Source organism: Dermacentor andersoni, chromosome 4 (genome assembly GCF_023375885.2).
Source record: "Dermacentor andersoni chromosome 4, qqDerAnde1_hic_scaffold, whole genome shotgun sequence".
NCBI classification, from domain to species: Eukaryota; Metazoa; Arthropoda; class Arachnida; order Ixodida; family Ixodidae; genus Dermacentor; species Dermacentor andersoni.
Genome location: NC_092817.1, coordinates 55,807,538 through 55,828,911, shown reverse-complemented (window position 1 = coordinate 55,828,911; position 21,374 = coordinate 55,807,538). Strand labels below are relative to the sequence as shown.

The 21,374-nt window shown below is 48.5% G+C and overlaps 1 protein-coding gene across 1 annotated transcript in view; it reads right to left on the bottom strand.

The window, feature by feature from the left end:
* Positions 1–305: 305 nt before the first annotated feature.
* Positions 306–21,374, bottom strand: part of Mtmr6 (Myotubularin related protein 6) — a 30,772-nt gene continuing 9,703 nt past the window's right edge. The window contains exons 10-14 of the mRNA XM_050184386.3: positions 21,145–21,276; positions 20,088–20,214; positions 9,954–10,158; positions 4,020–4,156; positions 306–2,412 (exon numbers count right to left, since the gene is read on the bottom strand). Coding sequence (XP_050040343.1) covers positions 2,266–2,412; positions 4,020–4,156; positions 9,954–10,158; positions 20,088–20,214; positions 21,145–21,276 — 748 coding nt within the window. The 3' untranslated portion in view covers positions 306–2,265. The remainder of the gene's footprint in view (positions 2,413–4,019; positions 4,157–9,953; positions 10,159–20,087; positions 20,215–21,144; positions 21,277–21,374) is intronic.

Below are 21,374 nucleotides of genomic sequence, written 5' to 3'. Positions count from 1 at the left end.
ATTTCTATTGCCAAGCCCGGTGTGACGAAAGCGGCGACGTCAAAATCACTGTGGCTTACTCAGGAGCATCTCCATTAGATTCAATGCCAGTCAGGCAAGGTAGCATGACGTCACGGATCGAAGTGCAACGAACTTGTGCTATGTAAGAAACGTTGGCCGAGCGTCTCAATGCACTCGCTTGCCCACGAGGAGCTCATAACTCAAAGGACTGCTCAGCGGTGTTCAATTGGACATTAATGCTTTCGCATTCACAACTCATAAGCAGTGCTTAGGTGTCCTTGGATTTTTTTCGATGTACAACCAAACACATCTGAAATTGAGATTTATTCGCATGCCATTTAGCTTTCATTACAAAGTTTCTAGATTAAAATGTTACAACAAAAATGACAAAGGAGAACATAGCAGCATTTTGTTAAAGTGGCAATGAAAACAGCAAGCAAACAAACACCAGTGAATCATTAAATCATTACACTACAGAATAAAATAAAAAAAGCAAGTCTAAAGAAAAATTAAGGTAAGTGGTCATAAATTCTGTACAGCTAAACAAACTATATAGATAGTGGGCCTTGGTTCGTCATCCAGGACAAGTGGAGCTGCTAACAGGTCCAGAGGGAAAGAACATACAGCCTCTAGAGCAGGCGGTAAAAATGGGAGGGAGGGGAAGCTCATCAGTAACCACAGGCCCATGCTAAAATGATCAGCGAACAGTTACACACTCTCTGAAAAGCATCAGTAGTGCAGCAAAGACAGACAGAAAAAAAAACGGCTGCAGAGAAACAAAGCAGTCGGCAATGCACAAAAGGTCTGATTAAGAAAAACAACTTCCACAATACCGTGATTGTGTTGGTGCAAGTATCAGGCACAGAAAAACGGGCTTCACCGTGAAACGTCACACACAGACATGCACACAACGTTCGTAGTAGTATGTATATAGAGTATATGGTAAACTTGCGCACAACCATACAGGAGTGTAACACGGTGTGCAAAAAACTGCTCTCACAGGATGTGAGGGAAGGTTATAAAAGGGCTACGTGATAAAAGGGCTAGAGTTCATTTTTTTCTTTTGTGTGTGTGTGTGATGGCGAAGCAAAGCACAAGACATCTCTACTCTCTGCAAGGGGCCAACTGGAATGTTGGGACTGTGACAACATTGAAAGGAACTACAAGGAGAAGAGAAAGACCTTGCTATAATGGGTAAAAGAATGTTTACCTCATACTAGTTAAGAAGATACAAGCACTAGCAAATAAGCCTAAAGAATAAACTCAAGGTATTCCGACTCCGTTACAGCCTCGCCTATAACCTGACAACTCGCGATGGCTGACGGGGCGATACTGTCCTGGACACTGATCAAATTCTGCCATGTTGGCATTTTGAGCCAATTGATGAGGACACAGCAGCCTTGTGGGCCAACCAAAGCTGACAAGATGGCAAATTCAGCAGTCTCCAGAACAGTACCCAGACAAGAAAAATGACAATAACTAAAACAGCAATCTCCATAAGTACCATATTTTAGCAGATGACTAGACAAAAAAGAAAGTTAATTCACATCCACAAGGCATGCAGGCACCAAGCTAAAATCTAGGGAGTCGTAGCCAAGTGACAACACGCTCTTAGAATTTCCAAGGCTACTAGCACTGGCCTAGGGTAACCAGAGTGCTGCTTTTAAAAATTGCTTGTTCCTCTTTTGTGAACAGCCACATTAAATTATATCATACAAAACATTATGCAACACAGTAGCTTTCTCACTTAATACAAGAACAATGCAAAAGAACAACCAAATTTCTTTGCAGAGGCTGGTATCACAGCCATCACAACAGGCGTTAAAAACAAGCAACAAGAACTATCCTGTGAGGTCTCAGAACAGCGGCAAGGTAGCAGCCATGTCTAGGATGAGGGGTCCCTTTCTTCCGCATTTTTTCTTGCATAGCTATGGCCTAAGACCCAATAGTAGTCATGAGACAGTGAAACCCATTCCATCCTTGTCATGGGCTTCAACCTACATTCCTACGCTAATTTAAAAGATGTCAACATGGTAGTACTACGAAGTGCTCTCGGATTTGGACAGCCTCGCTGCGGACCTCACTTGCTGTACATCAGTAGCAACATTAGTGCCGTCTTTTCCCCCATTTTCCCCAGAGTACAAAAAGAATGTTGTAGCAACGTCTTCGCGAGTGCGCGACACGTTCAAGCCGATGGATCCTTGTAGTGTGATGGGGCAGGAGGTGCAGGAGGGGGGAGGAGGTGCCTGTCTCTTCCCGGCTGATTTAGGAATCTATCGAATTAGTGTGCGTCAGTTCTTTGTAGCAGTGTCGGCAAACTGGCACTGGTCGCTTGGTCATGTGCCCAGGTAGACACAACCTCTTGTCTATGCAACGAATGCAGAACACGTCTCCGCAACTCCAGCAGTGGAACTGCAAGAATTTTACACAGAATTATATAAGGCAGAGCACTGTAATAATCCCCGAATCTGTGCATGTCTATTAGTGCCTACACTTGCAGAGCTTACAAGCAGGAAATAGCTGTTCTACATTTTTATCCTGCACTATGCACAAATCGTTATCCTCTTTACCTTTTTACAAATGCATTGTGCTCCAGTATGCTATGTTATAAAACTGCGACTACCACTCTGCCTTACTGTATGCCTTTGTCAAAATATTTTTCAAAAGTTACATGCAGCTTAATGTGTCAAAAAAATGTTGTCTAATATCGTCGCATCCTCCATACTTCTGCAGACAGTGCACTGCGTCGACCCAAAATGTGTTGTACTGGAGCTAGTCTCCGGTACAACACATTTGGAGTACAGTACAAGTGCTGTGCTCCCCGATATAGTTTTATGCAGTGTGGTCATGTGTAGTTTGGCCTTCAATATTGGCAGTGTGTATGTGGTCTCGGAGGCCATGTCCATGAAACTCGTATTCATTATCTGCTTGCAGTGCAGCTTAGTCCTCGTTTGACTATGGTCAATTCGTGGATATAAAAAGCAGTTATAAAAGTCATTAGCACAAATATGACCAAAAGGACACTGCAAACATTGTTACTGAAATGTTATGCTGTGCTAGAAAAGAAACATGCTACTCTATACCTACTTGCGCTAGCTAAGCCAACACCATCTGTCAGTAGCGGACAAACGTGTTCGCATACGAAAGGAGGTAGCGGTTCAAGCATGACAACTCTTTATTGTGGAGGGTAGTTGAAGGCTGACTTTCACATGTGCTGCCACAGTAACTGATAACTGATATGGCACAACTTCATCACAACAGTAATGTTGCTTAATGTAATCCATATTGTCCTATCTTTTCACTACTACCAAGCTTAGCAATAAGTTAACTTCGTTGTTTCACCATTCCTTTGTGACATCAGGTGTTCATCTGTACGCTGACAAGTCTGTCCTCACATGCGCACACTAGCACTGACCAAACTCTGGACCTAATCAATAGAACACTGACTGGTCTAAAGATCACAAAACTTTAACAGTTTAAATCCAGACTACATCAGGAGCAGCAGTGTTCTATCCTTTTTTACATATAGACTGTTTTTGGCAAAATTACCGAGGTATTGCGAGAGCTTGAAGAAAATTTGGTCACTGTGGCCTATAAGTATATGAATATTTTAAGATGACCAGTGCATGCATTTTCCACTTTGAAACCCACTTGTGCCAAACATTACAGTGGCATGCTGCACTGCGGGAAAAGTGGATTAAAAATGTGGAAAACTCGTGAAATCAACTAATTTAATTAATTTAATTTAATTCTGGGGTTTTATGTGCCAAAATGACAATATGATTATGAGGCATACCATGTGGGGGACTCTGGATTAGTTTTGACCAACTGGAGTTCTTTCATGTGCATCCAATGCACGGTGTGCAGGCATGGTTGCATTTCGCCCCATCGAAAGGTAGCCGCGGTGGCCAGGATTTAATCCCATGCCCTCGGGTTTAGTAGCCCGTCACCATAGCCACTACGCTACCATGGTGGGTTAAAATTAACTAACATGTTCACAGTTCTAAGCAACAGATTACCTTTCTCCTGAAGTGGTCGAACGGTGTGGAGCAGGGACATTCCTTGATGTTCCTAAACGACTTCCAGTCCACAGCCACCGAGTCGAATTCCTCCATCAACTTTTGAAGCACAGTGGAACCAAAACTGTCCCCCAGCTCTGAAACAGAGACAGAGGCGAATTCTGAGAAAGCAAGTTAAGAAAAAAACACAGAATTTCAAGTTAGAACTTCTACTGGCTTCAAATAAAAGGCCCCTTAACCTGCGCTGTACATTTGAGAACAGGAATAAGTTGCAGGAGGCATTTTGAGTAGAGTGACTGGTAGGGGCGTGCGAATATTAGAAATTTCAATTAACTATAGAATAGTCTTTGCCATTGGATTCAAGAATTCACTATTCAAGATTGTTGAATATTAGATAAGGGATAACAACAGCTGTTGCAGTCCACAGGAAGAGCTGATGCAAGTGGTGGCTGTTCCAAATGATACTACTGCAGAACTGTGGTTGATCCACACGGACACACCACTCCCTGAGCAAGCACAAGGGGGAGCTCACCCCCTTCGCAGCTTGCAAATTTGTTGTCTTGATTTAGGCAAAGCAATTAATTATTTGGCCAATTTCCCCATGTTTGGACTATTTAGAACAATGTGTGCTGCTGTAGCACACACTTAGTTCCTTAAACAAACACAATTCTATTATGTGTATGTGATGATATGCTGTCCATTTGCTTTATTACTTTTGTTGCCACTGATGCACCACATATGATCAAATTTCATTTGCTTTTAATTTAAAACAGTGGCATGTGAATATCAAAATATTCAAATAGGAATCAGATACGAATAGTAGTTAATTCTGAATACTGAACCAAACATGGAATAATGATATACAGACACATTTATTAAAAAGTTTCTTCACTTTAACATGTTAGGACATTACATATATGTTGCCGGCAGAAAAAAGTATACTCCATTGCACGGTTGACCCTTGTTAATTATGAAAATTGAGTTAGTTCAAGCTATGTGTCTGGTCTCGCCAACCTGCACATTACTATGCAGCACCAAATGCCAAATTAACTCAGAGGTCCTGCGACAGTTGTCTCTCGGCACATTTGTCATCAAGCAATAAGCTCAGGAGCGTGGGTAGCTGTGCAAAAGTAGTGGCAAATGGGCAAGACAAAAGCTGAGCTAGCAGCTAGCAAAGTGGTGGTGCACTGTTTGCTATGAGCATTGCTCAGAAAATAAGTACAGCGTCTTTCCTTTTACCCTCATTTTGCAGCGCACGCATGCAAGGCTACTGTAGCACAGCAAGTGCGGTAAGCCCCCTTCTACTGCTTTTCCCTTGGTGCGAGACATTTGTCCAACTCACTCTCGTCAAAATACTGCACTTGCACGAATATATTGTTACGGAAGGATGAAAGAAGAGAGAGGACGAAGAAGGATTGGAGACGCTGGCTGCTGCATGTTGTTTGTGGTCAGCCATCTTAACTACTGTGACTCAGCCTGTTTATATATTGTAAATATAGTCTTTCTATACTCGCGACATCCCCGTAACATATTAGTGGGAGGTGCGGGGTACCACGGCTGGAAACGGAGCTTCGCAGTGGACGTCGCATCACGGTCCGTACCATGAATGATGGTGAGCACACGGGATCAACGTCGTTGCCGCCTCCAATGTCACCGTCGCCAGCTACATCGCTGTCACCTTCGGTTGTGGTTGTGCAACCCAAGGATTCTGGAACTTTCTGCGGTACCGATGGCACTGACGTCGAAGAGTGGGTGGCTATGTATGAATGCGTGAGTGGAATCAAAAGATGGGACCCAACGCTAATGCTAGCTAACTTGTTGTTCTACCTAAGAGGCACGGCAAAGGTGTGGTACGAAAACCACAAAGAGGAGCCAACCAGCTGGGACCAATGCAAACAGAAGTTGACAGGGTTGTTTGGCAAACCAGCCGGCCGTAAAATTGCTGCAAAGCAGGAACTGGCCTCCTGTGCCCAATCCCCCACGGAGTCCTATGTCTCGTACATCGAGGAGGTGCTGGCACTTTGTCGTAACGCCAATCACGACGTGACAGACGCTGAGAAGGTCGGGCACGTGCTTAAGGGCATTACTGACAATGCATTTAATCTGCTCATGTGCAAGAGCTGCTCTACAGTTGATGCTATCGTTAAAGAGTGCCGAAAATTCTAGCAGGCCAAAAGCCGACGCGTCTTGCACCCATACGCCAGACTTCCCAATACTGCTGCAACGTCAACCTGTGAAGATCAACCCACACAACAGAATGCATCGCCATCAGAGAGCGTGGTGCGAATCGTTCGACGTGAACTAAATGCGATGGTGCCCGCAGCTTTCTGTTCGCGTAGCACTGATGCTACCACTTTTTCCGTTCCACTCGTACAAGCCATCGTTCGCCATGAACTTGAAAACTTTGGTTTACATTCTGTCTGTGCTGTCGCCAACCCTAGAGCCCCCCCAACGCACGCCCTTCTACTATTTTTGCTCCACCCCGACGCTTCTCTCCGCGTTATCGCAACCCGACTGAGTGGAGAACTGTGGACGACCAGCCGACCTGTTTCACCTGTCGCCGCGTTGACCATGTTGCCCGATACTGTCGCAACTCGTGGCCCTAAACACCTCGCACGCCGACCAACCTGAGCCGTTTTGATGCAAATGCCCGCAATGTTTCGCCTACCGCCGAGTCTAATAGCGCCGACAACTCTGCTAGGAGCACATGGTACAGTCGTTCACCATCGCTGCGTGGATGCCAGTCTCGTTCACCACAAACACGTCGTCCAGCTTCCCGTTTGTCGCAGCCATGTCGCCTTTCGTCCCCTGCGGCGTTTGGCCACACCCTTTTGGAAAACTGAGAAATGCAGCCCTTGGAGGTGGTGCTGCATTGCCTACTACTGCAGCAAATCCTCTGTCTGTGCCCACAAGGAGAAATGCAATAGACATTAAAATAGACGGCGTACCTCTCCAAGCACTCATTGACACTGGAGCCCACGTATCCCTGATGAGTGCTAGCCCACGTAGACGTTTAAAAAAGGTCCTCACCCCAGCAGCTGCCCGAGTGCTTCGTGTGGCCGACGGTGGCGTGCTGGTTGTTCTTGGAATGTGTACTGTGTGTTTAAGTATAGCCGGCTGCCCTAGTTCTGTTCTCTTTGCTGTGATCGACAACTGCTCTCACGACGCTATTCTTGGATTGGACTTTTTATCCACTCAGTCTGCTCTCATCGACTGCGCGACCGGCGTTCTTCAGTTGGAACTGCCTCAACTCGCCGATGCTCCAAGCACCGCCCCATCGCACTTGTGCTCGCTTCACGATGCGAGTCTGTCACTCGAGGCAGTTACTTACGTCACTATGACCGCCCAGCCACAGGTTCCTGACGGTGAATATGTGCTTCGCCCCATCATCGACGTGCTTTTGAACCGGAACGTTGCTGTTCCGCATACGCTGGTCACGGTTACTAATAACGACGTCGTTCTACCACTTCTGAATTTCAGCCTGTGCCCTCAAGTGATTCCTGCCGGCATGTTCTTGGCCAGGGTTTCTAGTGGTTCGGAATTTGACATTGAGAGTCTGAATGCAGAGAGTGGCTTATTAGCACCAATTGCAGCTCACAGCTCTGGTTCCTTAATGGATGACTTCGCGAAAACGATTGCAACTGACCTCACCTCTGCACAGGCCACGGACATTGTCAGGATTGGGGGCTCAATCCCATCGCTCGTGATCCGTTGTCAATATTGGAGTCCGGCATAAATTAGAAGGCCCATGCCGTCGACCAACTTATCCACGCTGAGGACGTTGATGAAGGGAAGGACTGCTTCTCATCGAGAACGAGGAATAAGGGTTTATTTACAGTATTTACATGCAGTTCATCAGTCTAGCATGACTTCGAGAGAAAGTACGTCAGTCTAACACGACTGCTTGAGAGAGTGTCTCAGTCCAACATGACTGCTTAAGAAAGTGTGTCGAGCATCCGCACAACAGCGTGTTTATAAACACTCAGTCCCCCCCTTGATTCCAAGGGGACAGAAACGTTCGTCCAGTCATTGTAAACACGCCGCCTCTCTCCGGGACGGCTTACACACACACACACGCACACACACACACAGGTTCACGGTCCGTTCCGGAACCGACGTCACACGGATTTCGTAGAACTCGGAGCTGACCCTCGCAGCGCGACCGGGTAGCCATTATCCTGCGTCTTGGTCGGCGCGTGGGAAGGAGCCTCGAACTTGGTTCCCGCGACATCTCCCCCGCTCGCGGCCAACCCGGTTGGCGGTGTCATGTTGCGGCACAAATCCTGCTTCGTCGAACTCATTCAGTCACAACGGTGACGAGGCTAGAGCGTAACGGTGGCGTTCCTTGAAAGTTGATGCCGCCGTCGACGCAACTGGCTGGCAATACTTGCACCTCAGCTGGGCCGTTCTTAACAACATACGTCACCTGCTTGAATTGTACAGTGACATCTTTTATTTCGGCGACAGGCCTTTAGGCCAAACATCTGTTGTTCACCACTGTATAAACACTGGAGACGCGAATCCTATTCGTCGGCGTCCCTATTGGGTATCACATGCTGAACGTCGAGTCATCCAATCAGAAGCGGAAAAAATGCTCCGCAAAGGGTCATCGAGCCATCAGCCAGCCCTTGGGCTTTGCCTGTCGTCCTTGCGAAAAAGAAAGATGGTACCTGGCGTTTTTGCGTTGATTATCGCCACTTAAACAAGATCACGCGAAAAGACGTCTACCCACTACCACGCATCGATGACACCTTGGACTGCTTGCACGGAGCTAAATACTTCTCGTCCATCAATATTCGATCCGGCTACTGGCAGATTTCAGTTGATGAAATGGACCGCGATAAGACGGCCTTCATCACGCCGGGTGGCTTATATCAGTTCAAAATCATGCCCTTTGGCCTATGCAATGCTCCTGCGACACTTGAACGTATGATGGACTTTCTTCTGCGAGGCTACAAATGGACCACCTGTTTTTGTTACCTTGACGACGTTATTGTTTTTTCTTCCACGTTCGGCAGCCACCTTACCCGACTCGCTGCTATCCTTGCAGTCTTCCGAAAAGCCGGCCTTCAACTGAACTCCACAAAGTACCAATTCGGGCGCCATCAGATTACCGTGTTGGGACTCCTCGTTGACGCATCCGGTGTCCAACCAGATCCGGAAAAAGTTCGCGCTATACGCAGTTTCCCTGTGCCATGTTCTGCTTCTGACATGCGCTGCTTCGTCGGCCTGTGTTACTTTCGCCGTTTCGTCAAAAACTTCGCCGATGTTGCTCGGCCTTTGACAGATCTTCTAAAAAAGAACACGCCATTCTCATGGGGCCCAAAGCAGGCTCACACATTCGCCGCTCCCATCGGGTTTCTGACCACCCCTCCCATACTTTCCCACTTTAATCCATCTGCACCGATCGAAGTCCACACTGACACAAGCGGCCATGGCAAGTTCCCTTGTTGAAACTTCGACTTCATGCTTGTGGGCAACGTTCTGTGATGATGAAGGAAAAGCTACGACGGCAAGGCATGTACAAGTAAGTATATTCCGGAAGAAACTCCCACATCATTTGCATTAGATTAAGCTGGGGAAAAGAAAATATACCCATTCACGACTTATTTACAACAGTAGAAATAGACAAAGTGTACGACTGAGCGTTAAATATGGCCTAATTTTCTGCTTTTCTCTTCTGTGTTTAGGCAAATGTGAAACTGTCGCATGTGGGAGCTTCGCTGATTCAGTAGCTGTTCCAAGAAACCAAAAGTGCTCTCAAGCTCCGTCAGACTACTTGGTGCAGTACTAACACATGTGCAGAAGCTCTGCCCCTGTAGCTTTCCTTTCACTGGCACAGAAAGTTGTCCATGAGTATAGTGTGAGATGTTCGACCACAGCTGATCATTTCGAGTCTCCACAACAGGAGTGTTACGGAAGCGGCATACTCACTGTGTTGATGCAGTTTCTGCCGAAGCTCCTTGCACTCATTGTAGTCGGTGTCCCCGAAGCCCGAGTCGCGCACACTGACAGCCCCCTCAGAAGAGGCCGGCTGGGAGTCCAGCTCGTCCCCGGTCAGCGACTCCCCCAGCACAGAATCCAGGTCCTTGCTCGGGGTGTCCGCGTGGTGCAGCAGCTCTCGCAGCTGCGCTATGCGCTGTGCATGGGAAGACAGATCTTTGTATGCTTGCCAGCTTATCTCACTCAACAAATATAGTTTAGGACCGTAGACTGCTGGGCTAGTTGGCGTCGCATATTGATCATCGCACTGAGCGGAAGAAATTGTCAATAAAGGAGAGGCCAGGCAGACAGGACAGACCGTCTGTACTGTCCACCCGGCTTCTCTTTTCTCAACAATTATTTCTGCTCAGTGCAATAATCAATACTCAACAACAAAGCACTGTTGCCTGTTTGAAAAACATTAAGTTGCCTTTCTAGCACATTCGCACTGACCAGCCACCAATGTGAGTCATTGGCAAGTGCAGATGATTACTTTTGCTAACAAATTTTTCACACCTGCTTAATTATTCTAACTTCCCTGTAACATTGGCATCTACTCCATAGAATATCTACATGTATAATAATGACCAAAATTTGGGATTCGGACGTTGTATGGTGTGTCACTCAACTTTTTATTGGAGCAAGCCAAACGGGAAGCGGGAGTGAAAGAGATCACATTGGAACAGAAGGAAGCTATCGTAAAGGCGTAAAATGTCGCATGTTGCACACGCTGGAGAGTATTATTTTATTAAAATTTCACTGCATTTTCGCCGTAACAATATGCAGCCACGTAGCAGTTCGGCAGGCTGTGGAACTGTAGTCTTTGCATGTTTAATGTTGTGCACACCCCCTTGGGCATATACTGCAGTAAAGGGCAATAGTCAATATAACGAATTAATAGATATAACGAAATGATTTCAGCTTCCCCTTCAACTTCATTTTAATGAGGTTTGGGTTTACAACAGGGAGCAAAATACTGTAAAATTTGCCACTGCACTGGCCATCTAAAAAAAAAAAAAAGAAAGAACTGATTTTACAGTCGAAATTAGTTTTTTCGGACTGCCTGATCACTTGGACATTTTCTACATCTCTACAATACAGTCAAACCTTATTAATACATACCCACATAATGTGTAATTGCGGTTTAAGCGTAGTTGCGAAGATTCCCCCACCCAGCCCCCATAGAACCCCATGTATTGGATGACCACTTAAGTCGTAGGCGCAGTTGCCTACCATACAGTTAGTGCATACTATTTTTTTTCTCACTCTACACGCACAGGCACAAAATTGGCAAAATCTCATGTGCACAGACGTTCTATTCTTGATTTGCGGCGCCCAGACGACAGTCACTAGCGATAGTGACATTAAAACATGGCCACCGTGACATATTTCCTGCTCATACACGTGCTGCCGATTGCAGCGCACAAAAACACGGTGTTCTAGGTTGGCTTTCGGTAACACGAAGAAGCTACAGGTAGGAGTGCGAATTCGTTGTCACCATTGAATTCAATCCAAGTAGTAACCGCGCAGAAGTACTATCTTTTTCTTCATTCCGCCAGTGTGTTTGCAGTCATGGTGTTGTAGCGTTTTTGCTACGGTCTTTGCTGTGGCGTGTTGTGTTTATTGTTTCTTTTTCTTGTTTCATGTTCGTGGGGTGTGGCTGAAGACTGGATTATGCCTAAGTACAGTCGAACCTGACTATATCGAACCCGTTTACATCGAATTATTCTATATATTGAACAATTTCTGGACAAGGCATAGTTACAATGAGTATACATAGCAAAAATTCCGCTTACATCGAACAAAAATAGCAGTGACTCCCAATATATTGACCGTCAAGCTGCGGAATATAGCCCCCAGAAGTTGGCTTTCCCTTGTGGTGTTGAGGAAACCAGGTGGCGCGGCTCCATCCAACCACTCTCCCTACCGTGACTGCGCTGCGTTGAGTGAGCCGTCGACACCCCCCTGCAAAAAATGAACCTGGCCCACCCGCAGCGCTTGCTCAGACAGCCAATCAGAGGCTCTTGTGCCCTGTTACGTTTTGCCTACAACGCGCGGTATAGCCGGCGCGGATGCAACGGACGCCGGAGCTTCGTTCAAAGCGGCGGACATTTTGGCCCGTTCGGAGCTCCCGCAGTCTCCCCGCCAAGCGCGTCCAGGCGTGTTTCAGTGCCACGTGTCTTCGTGTGTGCGTGTGTGCGTGTGTGTGTGTGTGCCCACGCTTGTCAAAGCGCGGCAGCCGGGGAGAGGAGCTCCCCAAGTGTGAAGCGAGGAGGTCTGATCGGCGCCCCACTGGCGGATGCGTCACTACACTCGTCTCAACATGTCTCTCAGCGTGTCCGTGCCCCGTCACGTGCGCCTCTATCGAGGCGTTCCCTCTTGCCCTCGACTCCGAGACTATAAAAGCAGCTGCCCCCGGACGCCGGGAGAGAGGCTCCGATTTCTTCTGTCGAGTTACGTGCTCTCCCGTCTCTCACTTCGGTCGACCTGAACGCCCGCTCTTTTGCGATGTTAGAATAAACCAGTTGTTCTGTTACCAGTCGACTCATGCTTTGCCGGGACCTTCGGATGCTTCCAGTGCCCCAGGCCGCCAGGCCAACGCTACCCTTGGGGCTTGCGACCCATTTGCAACAACGGGCGTCAGCACTGAGGTTCCAACAACTCGTGCCAGCGGTGCGATTCTAACAGCTGGTTGCCAGCGGTGAGATCGCGACAACGGAGGCCAGCAGCGAAGAGATGCGGTTGACTGTATGCTGAGCAGCACAACGACCATCCGGGAGCAGTGCAACGAGCCCTGTGTGATGACTGGTTGCCTGCAGCGGAACGACTGCGCTGAATTCTTGGCTGCGAGGTTTGGTGAGTGCGGGACTTTCTTCTTCTGAGTTTTGCCAGGCTTTTGTTAGTGTCAGAAACAGAGCTGGTAATTGTGGTTGTCGTTGCTGCCGGGTTAGTTTGCGGCAAGACAATAGTAGGCAGTAGAGAAAGCAGCATTCAGAGCAGCCATGGATTTGAAGTCGTTGCGCAAACCGAAATTGCTGGAGCTTGCAAGAGAGTTGGGTCTGGATGTCTCAGACAAACTCAGAAAACCAGAACTGCTAAGGGCTATTCTTGAGTTAGAAGCTGAGGATGACGAGCTGTCGGAATGCCTTGAGACCATTGAGGAGCGGGCAAAAAGACAGGAGCGCGAACTTAAAGAGCAAAAAGAAAGACATGAGCGCGAACTTCAAGAGCAAGAAGAGAAACAGGAGCGCGAACTTAAAGAACAGAAACAGGAGCGCGAACGAAAAGAGCAGAAAGAAAAAGAAGAGCGCGAACACGCTTTGGAAATGAAGCGTCTCGAGGTAGAGATGGAACGCGCTCGTAATGGAAGTCAGGCACACGGTGCAGGAGAACGAGTATCGTTCAAAGTGACTGACCTGATGCGGCCGTTTAAGCGTGGAGGGGACATTGGTTTGTTCCTGGTTAACTTTGAGCGAACGTGCGAGAAGCAGGGGTTCTCTCGGGAAACGTGGCCACAGCGCTTGCTCACTTTGTTACCCGGCGAGGCGGCCGACGTAGTCGCTCGCTTGAAGAGAGAGGAGGCAGAGGATTTCGACCAAGTGAAATCGAGTCTGCTAAAAAAGTACAGGCTGTCAGCGGAGGCGTTCCGTCGGAAGTTTCGGGAAAATGAGAAAGGCAAAAGTGAGTCATATACAGAGTTTGCGTACAGGCTTATGTCAAACATGCAGGAGTGGCTCAAAGAAGAGAAAGCGTTTGGTGACCACGAGAAAGTTCTGCAGTGTTTCGGGCTAGAACAGTTTTATAGTCGGTTACCTGAGAACGTGCGGTACTGGGTCTTGGATAGGCCAGACGTTAGTACGGTGGCTAGAGCCGCTGAGCTAGCCGAGGAGTTTGTGACGCGTCGGGCTCGCGGAGCTAAAGACGGTCAAAAGGGTGAATTTGGCTCCAAGTTTGAGAGGCCGAAGTTCACACCCATGAGAGCAAAGGGGGACACACGTAGTGCGGATGCGAGTGAAAGCAGTCCGACCGAACGTAAGGAGACGGCGGCAACCGAAGCCGAACGCAGAAAGCGGTTCGAGACGAGGCAAGCGCGCGTTTGTTATACGTGCCAGAAGCCGGGTCACTTTTCGGCGCAGTGTCCAGAAACAAAAACAAAAGTCGTGTTTTTGTCTTTATGCAGCACTGACGAGAACATGAAGCTTCTCGAGCCTTACATGCGAGACCTCCTCGTGAACGGGAAAGAGTGCCGAGTGCTTCGCGATTCCGCAGCTACAATGGATGTAGTTCACCCCTCTTACGTAGAACCCGATATGTTCACGGGCGAGTGTGCATGGATCAAGCAAGCCGTGGAAGCTCATAGCGTGTGTCTGCCGGTAGCAAAAGTGCTTATTGAAGGACCTTTCGGAGCACTTGAGACGGAGGCCGCAGTGTCATCTATGCTGCCCCCCCAGTACCCGTACCTATTTTCGAACAGGTCCGATCACCTCCTGCGCGAGAAGGGGCTTTTGTTTGGTGAGGCTAGCGTTCAGGCCTTAACCAGATCGAAGGTTCGGGAGCTCGCTGCAAAGGCGGTAGTTGCGGGACCGACGTTGTCGAACGATGAGAAAGGGTCAGAGGCGCAGCAAGCTGATATTCAGAGCACGCCCGAACTGAATAAAATTGAGCCTGTAGCGTTAAAGGCACCAGATACTGGAGAGGAAATGCCCGACACGGGAAAGTTAGAAGAGTTATCTGCAGATTTGCTCATCGCGCCTACGTCAGACGGACTTAATAGGTTGCTAAAAGTCAGCCGGTCGGCTTTGATAGCCGAGCAAAAGAAGGATGGCAGCCTAGAAAACATACGCTGCATTGTCAAGGAAGGTATCGCCAAGAAAAATGCTCGCTTTGTGGAAAGAGGTGGGGTCCTGTACCGGAAGTATCTAGACCGCAGGGGAGTGGAGTTCGATCAGCTGATCGTGCCTCAGTGCTACCGTCAGGATCTGTTGCGCTTGTCGCATGGGGGTTCGTGGTCCGGACACCTAGGAGTTAAGAAAACTAAGGACCGTCTCTTGCAAGAGTACTATTGGCCAGGGTGTTTTCGGGACGCAGACCACTTTGTGAAGACATGTGACACCTGTCAGCGGGTGGGCAAACCAAGGGACAAATCGAGGGCGCTGTTGAAGTTGGTACCTATCATTACGGAGCCTTTTAGACGGCTCGTTATTGATACAGTGGGACCTCTGCCGGTAACAGCCACGGGGTACAGACACATTTTGACTGTGATCTGCCCAGCGACAAAGTTCCCTGAAGCAGTGCCGCTTAAAGAACTCAGCTCTGTTGAGATAGTCAATGCACTACTGTCCATATTTGCGCGAGTTGGTTTTCCTGCGGAAATCCAATCAGATCAGGGCACAGTGTTTACTAGCGCTTTGACGACAGCCTTTCTCGAAAGGTGCGGGGTAAAGCTGTTACACAGCTCAGTGCACCACCCCCAGTCGAACTCCGTTGAGAAGCTCCACTCCGTCATGAAGCGCGTGTTGAGAGCATTGTGTTTTGAACATCAAACTGACTGGGAGCTGTGTCTGCCTGGGGTGACGTTTGCATTGAGGACAGCGCCGCATGCGGCTACGGGGTTTTCGCCAGCTGAGCTAGTGTACGGTCGCTCGCTGCGATCTCCGCTTCGCATGCTTCGAGACGGATCACTGCCCTCTCCAATGGCTGCAGACCATCTCTTTCACAAATGGCCGCCTCCTGCGCTGGAGCCTCGCTTTGCAACAATATTCCTTTGAGGTGCGTTACAAAAAGGGGAGTCTCAACGGTAACGCCGATGGCTTAAGTCGAAGCCCCTAACGTGGGAATCAGCCTCAAAATTGTTTGTTACTGATGTTTTTCTTCCTGAGGCAGGATTTTTAACATATTGCTTTAGTGTAGTGTTTCAAAGTGATGATGTGCTTTCTCGTGCAATTTTCCAATTTGTGGACGCGTTCTGAGTGCTGCTAAACTACTGTAAGGAACTAGGCAGTAGTATAAAAGGGGAAAGAGCCTGGCAGGGCTTAGTGAGGGTTGTGCCGTGCTTGCTGACTGAGCGGTTGAGTTTCGGCGTAGTTCTAACGCTTGCCGGGAACGAGAACAAAAATGTCAACTCTCCCGAAGTCACTTTGCAGTGTCCTGGGTGAACCTGAACGAGAGAACGAGGCCTTCTCTGTGCGCTGCGCTCAAGAAACGCCGAAGGACGCCCGACTTCGGTTATGAGCATCATCGAGCGACATCCCTCCGGACAGCGGATGCAGTCCCCTGACCATCGGGATCTCCTTCCCCCGGCGGGGCGGTCTGTTACGTTTCGCCTACAACGCGCGGTATAGCCGGCGCGGATGCAACGGACGCCGGAGCTTCGTTCAAAGCGGCGGACATTTTGGCCCGTTCGGAGCTCCCGCAGTCTCCCCGCCAAGCGCGTCCAGGCGTGTTTCAGTGCCACGTGTCTTCGTGTGTGCGTGTGTGTGTGTGTGCCCACGCTTGTCAAAGCGCGGCAGCCGGGGAGAGGAGCTCCCCAAGTGTGAAGCGAGGAGGTCTGATCGGCGCCCCACTGGCGGATGCGTCACTACACTCGTCTCAACATGTCTCTCAGCGTGTCCGTGCCCCGTCACGTGCGCCTCTATCGAGGCGTTCCCTCTTGCCCTCGACTCCGAGACTATAAAAGCAGCTGCCCCCGGACGCCGGGAGAGAGGCTCCGATTTCTTCTGTCGAGTTACGTGCTCTCCCGTCTCTCACTTCGGTCGACCTGACCGCCCGCTCTTTTGCGATGTTAGAATAAACCAGTTGTTCTGTTACCAGTCGACTCATGCTTTGCCGGGACCTTCGGATGCTTCCAGTGCCCCAGGCCGCCAGGCCAACGCTACCCTTGGGGCTTGCGACCCATTTGCAACAACGGGCGTCAGCACTGAGGTTCCAACAGCCCTCGTCGTGCAAGATGGCGAAAGTGCGAGTTGTCTCGCTGCTTTTCTGGTTCATTGTGTATGCGTCTTGTGGGCCTTCTCCTGCACTGTTGCAGTGATGAAGCGCCAGAATTCGCCTTTCGTCGTGAAGCTCGAAATCATAAATCGAGTCAAACGCGGTGACAAGTCGGATGTCCCCGCAGCATGAAAGATTCCGAGGAGCACTCTAAGCGCAATCTTGAAGAATAAGGGCAGATTAGGGCTAAAGCGGCCAAACTCGCAACCCGGTGCCCGTGGTGCCCGACGCGTACGCACGGCCGTGTACGAGTGGTTCATCCGAAATTGCTTCAGCTGTGCCGGCTTCCGCGTGCTCGGTGATGACTGTAAATTCTGATGAATGCAACGAAGCCGTTGCCGGTGTTGCTGAAGTTTGGAGCGAGCTGTCAGAATTTCTGGAAGCTGTTGACGAATCAACGGTGGACAAGTTCATGAGTGCAAATGATGGTGTCGCGACCACAGGAGAGCCCGAAAACGAAGACTACATTGCCGACATCGTACCGAGCACAAGTGAAATCGGGCACAATGAGGAAAGCAACGATGGTCCTTTGCCCACGTCCTCCAAAGTGATTGGTGCGCTCGCACTAGTCCGGTGCTTTTGCGTAAATGCGGAAGGTTGCGGCCTCAGCTGCTCCGACTCCTTAGACAATGTGGGGAAGTGCATGCGTAGCTGGCAGCGAAATTGCCCAAGCAGAAGAAAATGCAGGACTATTTCATGCGAAACTAAGCTAATTCCATTAATAAAGTGATTTTATAAATGGTACGTGCTTTTATGACATCCAATTATTTAGCAGGCTTATATCGAATTATGCTCTATATCGAACTGATAGGCATTTTTTGCGAGTTCGATATAGCCGGGTTCGACTGTATCACATTCTGAGTGTGAAAGAAAAACTGGAAATAATTTGCAGCATTGAGAATGGGACAAAGAAATCTGTGGTCGCCCGCGAAAAGAACTTGCCCCTGACAACTGTGTGCAGTGTGTGGAACACTTGCGAAAAGTTGAGGAGCAGCACAGTGAACAACTTGAAGAGGTGCCGTATCAGGGACTCGGGTTTTCCCGAAGTGGAAAAAGCGCTGCAGCTTTGGTTGAAGAAGGTGCGGAGCTTGAACTTACCAATTAGTGGTCCCCTTCTGGTCGAAAAGGCACAAACTTTCGCGGGTCAGCTTAACGGCAGTGGTTTTGCATGCAGCAATGGCTGGCTGTCGCGATTCAAAGCCCACCACGACATAGTCGGAAAAACTGTCGGAAAAACTGTCGGAAAATAGTCGGAGGCTGCTGCAGCAGACAGAGACGGTGCCAATGAGTGGCAGAATGACTGTTTGCAGGAAGCCTTGGCAACCTGCACTGCCGCCGACATCATTAATTTTGATGAATCGGCACTTTTCCACTGCCTGCTTCCTAACAGGACACTGGCATTTAAGAATGAAAAATGCACCGGTGGTCAACGCGAAAAAAATTGAATATCGATCGCCTTTGGCGTGAACATGACCGGTAGTGAGAAGCTGCCACTCATGGTGATCGGCAAGTACAGAAAACCACGGTGCTTCAAAAGCACCCGTGTGCCACCCAGTGTTGTTTATAAAGACAACAAAAAGGCATGGATGACTGCTCAGCTTTTCAAACAGTACATGCACCAGCTGGACCGGCTCTTTGCCACCCAGCAAAGGAACATACTTGTCATTCTCGACAACGCGTCGGTGCATGTTTACTTAGGTAACTTGTTCTTGCCGCCCAACACACCAGCACTCGCCCAACTGCTCGATCAGGGCATCATCCGCTCTGTGAAGCAGATATACCAGAAGAATCCATTGCATAGAATGTTGCTCACCATGGATAGCGACAAGACCTACTCAATAGACCTCCAGGGTGCCATACACCTGCTTGGACACTCTTGGATGCAGGTTCTGCCTGTGACTGTGCAGAACTGTTTCATGCCAGCGAAATTCGTCTTGCGTGAAGGCGGCGACGACGAGGTCGATGAGGACACCGAAGGCTGCATGAGCCTCCTTGCAGAGGTACTAGAGCGGCAAGGTGATGCTGCGGAGCAAGTGAATTTTGAGACTTTCCAAGACGGCGACGGCGACGCTGTTACATCCGCAGGAGTTCTTGGATAGAGACATTGTTGCCGCCGTCGCACTTTGCCCAGCTTCAAGCGAAAGTGATGACGGTGATGTCGATGTGGAAGTGGACGACAGCCCTTCATTATCCGACGTGGCGCACGCTTTGAGTGTCATGTGAGCTTTAGCATGACGCCTTGCCGTCGTCGGGGCAAGGCTACCACGACGACCAGTGAAGATCGCAGATTTTTTGCTGCCTACTCGCAAATAAAGCCTGTCGGAGTGTGTGTGTTTGCAAGCATCATGATGTAGTTCTTCTCCGGCTGGTAAGTAGCCGCTAAACTGGTATTGGCAGTTAATTCGTATATCGTTTAGTGTGTACCTTATTGTTGTTCCTGGCCGACTACGTATTAACAAGGTTTGACTGTACGCCATTATTTGTGAGATGGTAGCAGCCAAGATACACCATGCCTCTGCTATGTTAGAATGCTTGTAAAGTTTCATATATATGAAATGAGAACACAATGCATGGGAGTCTGTGGGCTCTGTGCCAGGACTGTGCAAAAGCAATGCAGCAGCCAAGAGAACACGACAACCAGGGAACTGCACTGAGCTCAGATCTGCCAACAGCCACACTCAAGATCATGGCCAATAGTACAATCTAAGCAGACTGCTGATGACCACTCGGATTATTAGTGAAAGTGTGAGTGTGTGTTGCAAAAGCCAGACACTTGCGTTCAGGTTGCATTCATACTGTGAGCAACACAAATAATGCTAATTTTAGTGTGCTGGCTTATCCTGTAATGCTGGCAGACACCAACAATGCCGCCAGGCACACGGCGTTGGCGAGTGAGTGCTCCACCTTCAGCATCTGCATGTTCCCTGGGTTACAGTGCATGGCTAAGACAACTGCTTCATTACTATCAATGCATTGTACGGTATTGGTAGGTCCATGCTTGGAAATTTGGCAGTTTCAATGGTGAGTGGTTAACAAGCCTATTCTGTTCTGAGCACTTCCCCATGTGAGGAGAGCATGCACATACACATGCACACACACCTTGACAAGGTGTTGGATGTGGTCTTCCAGGCTGAGGATGTGATCCTTTGTTGCGGCTAGGATATCACTCAAGGGTTCACGTGGATGGACTCCATTCTCAAATCGGTTGTACATACCCCTCCAGAACCTGTGAACACAGAGAACGCAAACATTACTCTTCTAAAACTGCCGTTCTCGAAACAACTGCAGTGAAATTGAAGTTGAGTGCACTAAAGTTTGTCTAAACTAAATCAAAGGTATGCACCATGTGTGGTCATGCCAGATGAAAAATGTAGATTTTCACAGCATGACGTGTCTTGCTTAAAGTGTGCTCTCTAATCTCCCTGTGACAGATGTAGTTGCCATTTAGTTGCTGAGTGCACAGTGATAGCCATGTTTTTTTCTTTTTCCCAGACTACTTTTAAGCAGATGCTTAGCTACGATGACTGCTTTATACTCAGAACCTTAGGTGGCCACAATCAGTGTACGCAAAGTTGCAATGAAACCAGAGTGACGCAGTATTATGAGATGCCTGATGTTCATGGTCACTGGGAAGCCTCCAACCAGGTAAATATGTGGAGCCATAATTTTACCTACGTGGTGTTCTATGAGCACTTAAATTTAATTAAGTGCAAGAGCATTTTTGCATCCTACCCCATTGGAATGCGGTCGCCACGGCCATAGGACAGGTAGCAACACATGAACAGTTGGTGAGGCAAGTCTTCAGCTGTGAGTGAAGGCCCACCCATTAAAGAAAGGTGTGTAAGTGACTGATTCCAATGCAAATCCCCTGCTTCCACAAATCTGTATATGTAAATTGCAGAACAGTCGGCACATAAGGACTATATTAGCTACAAACTGCCTGCACAGTCAAAAGCTTTACAATCATCTACTCTGTAGTATTTGCTGTGCAAAATCATAAAAGAGCTATCACTCTCCTATGTTGATACTATTGATATGCTGCCTTCAAGTAGCATATCAATGGGAGTGAATCCAAATGTCACTGTTTTTCACTGCTATTACTGGGAGTGCCACTTCTGATGTTAAAAAAGAAAGAAAGCAAAGGCTTGTTGCAGACCTGATTGCCTGTGGAGCCAGTGATGGGTGGAGGGTGTCAGCTCCTCTCCTGTCCGTCCTGTACAAGGGGTTGACGTACTCCGAGATGTGGTTGCCCAGATAGGCCCACAGTGAGTAGGTCCTGGAGCTCAGCCTACGGCGTAACAGAGTCACTAAATGATGGCTTTCACATGCAAATGATCCATTCTTAAGTTTCACATTTTGAGAGATAACAAATTTTATGAGAACACA